The sequence below is a fragment of the Rhamphochromis sp. 'chilingali' genome, assembly GCF_963969265.1.
Source record: "Rhamphochromis sp. 'chilingali' genome assembly, chromosome: 14".
NCBI lineage: Eukaryota > Metazoa > Chordata > Actinopteri > Cichliformes > Cichlidae > Rhamphochromis > Rhamphochromis sp. 'chilingali'.
The window spans coordinates 32,830,972-32,838,510 of record NC_137941.1 but is presented as its reverse complement, the minus strand read 5'-3'; the positions used below and the strand labels follow the sequence as shown (position 1 = coordinate 32,838,510).

Here is a 7,539-nt window from a genome sequence, read left to right as displayed (position 1 = left end):
CCGTGTGGCTGAGATAACAGGGGAATGCCACTAAACTCACTCTTTGTTTGTCTGGCCATTCTCAGGATTTTTACTCACTCTTTGTCTTTCTTAAGGTTTACGATTCATTGCGTTTGGATTATTGAAAGCTTGAACATCCAGGTTATTTTTTATATATTTTTTTGTTTCGGTGGACTGGTTTTTTTCACAGCCACAGAGTGTTTTTGAACTCAGTATAATGATGTTTTTGATGTTTGATTCAAAAACATCTGGTCTCTGTTTTCTGATTGATTTTAAAATGAGCATTTTTCTGTTTTTGGCTCTGGTGTGGTCAGATAATGACTGGTTATGTACCCATGGCATATTGGCATGTTGTCCTGTTGAAGATTTACAGAGTGAACAGTTTGCATAAAGACCACCTTGAAAATTAGGCGGCGTGTCTTGTTGGGAATTGAAGCAACCCCCTTACTTTTGCATCTGATGGTGGGCAATGGTGTGATTTCATAAAGATTGATTCTCTCTCTCTCTTTTAGTTAAAAGAAAAGAAAAAAGTAAAATTCCTTTTGCAAACAACTGGTCACAAAGCTTTGTGCCAAGCGAGTCTCATAGCACTCCATGACATGGTCACGATCTGTGACCGAAAGAACGAGATTGCGGATACAGGCGGCAGAAATGAGCTTCCTCCGAAGGGTGGCTGGCCTCTCCCTTAGAGATAGGGTGAGAAGTTCGGCCATCTGGGAGGGGCTCAGAGTAGAGCCGCTGCTCCTCCACATCGAAAGGAGCCAGCTGAGGTGGTTCGGGCATCTGACAAGGATGCCTCCTGGGTGCCTCCTGGGTGAGGTGTTCCAGGCATGTCCCACCGGGAGGAGGCCCCGGGGCAGACCCAGGACACGCTGGAGAGATTATACCTCTCGGCTGGCCTGGGAACGCCTTGGTGTTCCCCCGGACAAGCTGGAGGTGGTGGATGGAGAGAGGGAGGTCTGGGCTTCTCTGCTTGGGCTGCTGCCTCTGCGACCCAGCCCTGGATAAGCAGAAGAAAATGGATGGATGGATGATTTGCCATAAAAAAACACAAAAACAAAAAGGAGTTAAAATTGGTAAAAGTACCAAAAAGCACCAAAAAGGCTGGTTAAACAATTTTTTAAAAAATCCAATAATTATTGAATAAATAGAAACTTCATATATGAACAAGTTTTATTAGTATTACCGGTGCTGATGGGTGATGACAGCACCATCTTGTCTCTGTGGTCGAGTAACATCCCTTTCAAAAAATTCACTGCACTCTCAGAAATAGAGGTACGAGAGAAGAACATTTTTGTACCTATAGGTACATTTTTTTTAAAATGTTCCCTTAAAAGTACAATACTGGTCTTTAAAAGTCCAGAAATGCCCCTTTAAAGGTTCAATTTGAAATAAAGTACAAATCTGTACCATTTTGACCTGTACTGCAGTGGCAGAATGTGGTAATGGGTCAGCATGGGAAAATCTGGATGGGCCTGGTTAATTGTAAAATTCATATGAGATGTGAGTGTGCTCATAAAAGCTACATGTTATAATCAAATCTGTTGGTCCTCTCCTCTGTACGTAAATTATCCTATGATGCAAAGAATATCTGTAACCTACCTTTGTGTAAGTTATGTTAAATTATATTAAAAAACACACACACACAATGACATGCAGGCACAACCAAATGATGTTAAAAAAAAACTGGTCCATTTCCATTTTATTAAGTTCCAGTTATAATTTTTTAATGTTTTAAATCTTTCAAAAACGTGAAATCATTTTACTGTTATGTTTGGACTTTACTTTTTTGCTTTAACTACATCCTAGAATTGTTCATTAATTGTGAGGTTTTTATGGAATTTGCAACATCAAGTTAAACCGAGGTTCTTTGGAAGTTAAAATGTCAAGCAGATTTTTATGTTACGGTGACTACATTTTGTAAGTTACAAATATAGTTCGCCAAGACAGCATAACGGTTTCTAAACAACTGCGCATTAATACCACAATGTTGTATTTTCATGTGTCAAGTTCGCAACGCGCATTAATCCCAAAGGCCGAAAAGGCAGCAGTGATGAGTGCTCCGCCTCCGAGCTGACTAGCGTTGACACAGAAAATGACTCTCAGGGGGTTATCCACGGAGGAGCTCCTTAAAAGGTTGATGGAAGAAGGCATTGATGTGTCAGACGACGAGGCGCAAAGATTTAGAGGTAAGTCGGGTGTGATTTTGTGTTTTTATAAAAATTACAACGTGTAATTTTACAGTAGAGTTAGCAAAAGTCCGAAGAGCTAGATTTAACATGGGCGAAAGCTAGCAGTTAGCTAAGTTTTAAACAAAGAAAGGTACAAATGTGGACTATTTAGACTGTTGGTGGAATGTTCAACGTCTGTCTGCCCGCCGTATTCGAGTGTTTTATCAATAAATAGTGTCGAACCGTGTACAAAAATGTAAAAAAAATCAATAATTTCTCAAAACATGCTAGTATGTAAATATAGCTATTAACAAAATCGTTTTCTAAGCAAAATTTATCCCATCTAACTTGTTTCCCGCTCAAAGGGATTTTAAACAATGGAAGGTACACATTTGTACCATTCCACCTACTTAGTGGGATTTTCGAATATGAGAGCTGTAAGCTCTGTGCAGGGACACGTACACTTACTTACATTTTTATATTACCAGTTAATTTATATTAACAATTAATCAAGAGAATTAATTGTAACTTCCTTTTGGGGAATATAGACAGATTCACAATGATAGCTTATTGTTATTATTATGTTATTAAGTTTGGGAGAGGTGTGGCTGTTTGTCCACGCCCATTTTAAAAAAATTTAAATCAACTTTAGCTACATTGATTTGACATTGGTCTACAACATACTATTTACGGTAATAACAATATGATTAGAAGAATTGAAGAACAGAAAAGCCCCCAGGAAAGGATAAGAGTAATCAGTGCACTGTGGGTTGTCTTTCTTATGTTTGAAACAGGTACCCAACCCACTCAGACTACATCCAGGTAATCAAAGCCCTGATTGTGAAGTATCCTTTAAGAGATGTACACGGAAATGGTTATGTGAGTACCTCTCCTTTTTTGTTTCTTTTATAGATTATATTAATATAAAGTAAGCATAATTAACTACTTATATACATTTGAAACAACTAGGACACCTGGCACAGCCAACTCAAGAGAAAGTTCAAAGCAGAACGGGCTCCCCTAATCAGCAACGAAGAAGTGAACCGGGTTAAAGAAAAGTTTGGACGCACGCAGAAACATCGGACCACAGAGGAATCCAGCAGCTCCTGTCTGAAGAGACTGAAGCCCTCTCTCGTAAGTCCTCACACCCTCAGCCTTTAAGAGCTAAGGTAACATATGTAGTCTTATTATGTTCACTGTAAAGCTAAAAGTAAACATGAATTGAAAGAAACATGTTAACAGATAACATTAACATAGAAAAAGGAACTTCACAGTTGATTTAACAAAAGTCAGCTCAACTTGCAATTCCTATTCAACATTTTTGCATTTTTTTCAAAGCATTTGGTGTACAAATTACCGCATTTCGAGTAACATTAACTTATCAGATTTTACTTATGATAATACTGATATCTGTTTTGACAAAGGATTCGTGCTTTGTGGGGGAAGATGCAGCCTCCGTTGATGCTCATATCAAGGTGCTAAATGATCAGCACAAGAAGCTACATCCTGACACAGCACTGGTGAAAGACCGCATGACAAAAACCTTTGCATGGAGACGTCGAGAGGTAGCTGAAGGAATGTGTACTGTGGACCTATTAAAGAGATATCCATTCCTGGGGACATCTGCAGGGGTAAGAATTGTTAAGATGATTGGGGAAACAGCTAATGATTTTTTGTTTCTAAATCTGATTATTATTTTCTGTACTAACTGATTAATCAATCTGTTCATTATCTTTAGAATTTTTGTTCACGGGTTAAAGCACTTTACATTTATCTCCAGTCTGTGTCTTTAAACATGTCAAAAATTTAAATCCTCAATGTAAAATGTCATTCTTTTGTCTATTCTGCTCTTTTCATTTCCAGTTGTGTTATGAGGTTGATTTAATGCATCCCTGCCAAGACAACATCTGTCGCCGCTTTAGCGAAAACTTCACTGCTGTTCTTCAAAATGTTCTTCAAATGACCAAGGATTTGCCACTGAAGAAGGTCTCGCTGGATGAGGCCTACATCTCAGCATTCTCCACCTTCTTCATGTTCAACATGACCTACCCTGCATACTTCAAGAAAACACTTGTCTTTCTTCAGAACTGCATTGTCAACATAGGAGACCAGGGAGACAAACCCCTGCCAGTAAGTGTCACCAGGGTACTTAACCAACTCTATTAAATATGCCCCCACTCCACAAATGTTCAAAATGTTCAAAAAGGGCATTTACTCTGAGGAAGTTGATTATACATGTTGGGTTAGTACACGCACATGAGCCTCATTTCAGCATCACTTGTGGAATAAATGACTGCCAGGCAGCTTTTTCCAAGTATCACTCTTTTCGACGCCATGTGTATCGCAAACACAAACCCTCTGTTTTGAATAGCCTTGAGGTAGTTGAAGATGGATTTGAAAACCATGCACACAAAGAGGTTGAAGACCCACACACACACAGTTCAGACGAGACGCACACAGTTCAGCAGCCCACACCACCTAGTATGGACAGTTTGCTTGATAATTTAGGAGATCATTTATTTAGCTTTATTCTCAAATGTACTGAAAAAAATAACCTTCCACACTCTGTTCAGCAAGACATCGTTGATGATCTTAGTTTTCTTTTGTGTTTTTTTAAAGAAAACTACGACTCGTTTATTCGTTATCATTTGGATAAACATGGTTTCCGCCTCAGTGATTGTCCAGAACTTGAGCAGGTTTTGTCTACTTCAGATTTTTTCCAGAAAGCATGTGATTCAATTCGTTCACCATTTATGATAAAAGAACACTGCAAATCAAAAATGAACATGACAGAACCTATCAGTTACACAGTAAGAGACCATTCTGGTGTGAAAATTGGTAGTTATTCGTATGTTCCAATCCTACAGGTATTAAACAAATACTGTCAGGTGGAGGATGTGTGGGAACAAATTGTTCTGGATAACCACAGAAATCAAGATGATGATGTTTTGACTGATTACAAAGATGGCATGTATTTTAAAGACCACTCATTTTTCAAAGACCATCCTCAAGCTCTAAGACTTCATTTTTATGAAGATGAATTTGAAATTGTGAACCCCCTTGGTGCAAAACGAATTAAATACAAAATCTGTGCATTTTATTATACTATAGGAAACATAAGTGGAAAACATCGCTCAAAGTTGAGTCACATTCATTTAGCCTTACTGGTTCGCCATTCACATTTAAAAGAGTGTGGGCTTGAAACTATACTTCAGCCCTTGATAACTGACTTGAAGATGCTGTCCACAGAGGGTTTCACTATCTGTGTCGATGAAGTAGAGCACACAGTTCATGCTGCTCTTGCTACCATTTCATGCGACAACCTTTCTGCTCATATGATTGGGCGTTTCTCAATGTCTTTCAATACAGGCAGAATATGCCGATTTTGTATGGCCTCGCACTCGGAGATACAACAGCACTTTTGTGAGGACCATTTTGTTATTAGAACAACCAAAGTACATGAGTACCACATAAACTGTGTGGAAAACAACCCAGAGAGTGCTGCTTTGTACGGTGTGTATGGTAACTGTACATTTGATGCACTGCCTTATTTTGATGTGACCCAGTCTCTTCCCCCAGATGTAATGCACGACTTGCTGGAGGGGGTTATTCCTTTGGTAATGAACTTGGTTATTTGTAAAGCTCACAGGGAAAAGCACATCACCATATATGAAATCAATGATGAGCTGAAAAATGTGAAGTTTGGGAGGAATGACAAGCCGAACAGACCAGTGCCACTGACGGAAAAGATGCTTCGAAATTCTAACATAGTTGGATCAGCCAGTCAAAAATGGTGCCTTTTCAGGCTCTTGCCTTTTTTAATGGCTCCCCATGTTCCACCTGGCACTCCATATTGGCATGTGTTCTTATTATGTTCAGAAATCGTAGATCGTGTAATGGCTACAAATGTGAGAAAAGATGAGCTTGCTCATTTAAACCTGCTTATTCAAGAATTTCTTGAAATGACTACAAAAGTCTTTGGAAATGTTTTAACACCCAAGTGTCACTACCTTATTCACTACCCAAGGCTGATTTTGATGTATGGTCCTCTTCGCCCTTTATGGTGTATGAGATATGAAAGCAAGCATCAATATTTCAAAAATATAGCGAGTAAATGCAAAAACTTTGTAAACATCACTGCAACTCTTAGCAATCGTCATCAAATGAAACAGTGCTGGGAGTTTTCTTCAGGTAGGTTGCTTGTTGACTTTGAACATTCACTCAGCACAAGTGTCAGTGTGCCATTTTCATCTCTGCCAGGTGACTTACAGAATGCTCTGGAAATGAACAAAAGTTTTACAGATGTGCATTTTCAGGATAAAGTGCTTCAGCGTGTGTCTGCTATATCTGTCAGCAGTGTCAAATATGAACTTGAGGATGTTTTTGTAGTTGGCCATGTACACACTGAAGCCATACCTATATTCTTTAAAATCAAGTATATTTTGAATGTTGATACTTGTTGGGTATTGTGTGGGAAACTGTTACTTCCTCGCACTTATGAATGTCATTTCCATGCTTACCAAGTGGCAGTTGACAATGACTGGATCCTGTTCAATCCAGGAAATGAATTAGATTTTCAAGCTCTAGACACCTATTTAGTTGATGATAGACTGTTTGTGTCCTTGAGGTATTCTGTGTGACGTGATTGCAAGAACATTTTCCACTTTGTCTATATATATGACATATATATATATTCTGGCTTGATGAAGTAGAGCAAAACATTTGTGTGGACAGTTTTTTAAATACATGACATCTCTGTGATCCGTCAAAACATTGTGTTCAGGTGTTTAATGTCTTTATGTGATTGTTTACTTTTTTTTAAATGAATGTATTTTTCTTAACATGTCCTATGGCAATGTATGAATGTAATCAAGGATGTATTCCTGTGGTTGTTTAAATGCTTTGATGTGATTCTATTATCAAAAATAAATAGTTAAATAACCAAATATTTTGGACTATTGGGGGTACATTTTTGTCTCTTTAGGTACGAAATAGGTTGTCGCTGGGGGGGTACCCTCATAGGTACCCTATTGTACCCTTTTCAAGGGAACATTTCTGTACTATAGTTTGAAGGTACATTTATGTCTTAGGAAAGTACATGATTGTACTTCAGATGGTACAACTTTATAAGGTACAAAAATGTACCAAGCCTAAAGGGTACAGAAATGTCCTTCAAAAAGGAACACCCCCAGCGACAAGCATTTGTACCCTTTTTGGTACACTTTGGTACCCCTATTTCTGAGAGTGTAATGTGTTTTTCTAAGTTTAGGCCTGCGTCCAGAAACAAACAAAAGAAAAACAACGAACAATCGGGAGTGACCAGTTACCAAAGTAATGATTTTAAAATTTGAGAATTAAATTCAGCTTA

General features: G+C 38.4%; 1 protein-coding gene across 1 annotated transcript; it reads left to right on the top strand.

The window, feature by feature from the left end:
* Positions 1-2,095: 2,095 nt before the first annotated feature.
* On the top strand, positions 2,096-7,012 carry LOC308410478 (sterile alpha motif domain-containing protein 3-like; the record flags this gene model as incomplete). The annotated part of the gene is made up of 6 exons (XM_080903814.1): positions 2,096-2,189; positions 2,537-2,555; positions 2,966-3,050; positions 3,141-3,305; positions 3,596-3,802; positions 4,035-7,012. 6 exons carry the CDS (start codon positions 2,096-2,098, stop codon positions 4,335-4,337), a joined length of 873 nt encoding a protein of 290 aa, XP_080759940.1. The 3' UTR covers positions 4,338-7,012.
* Between the last annotated feature and the right edge of the window lie 527 nt (positions 7,013-7,539).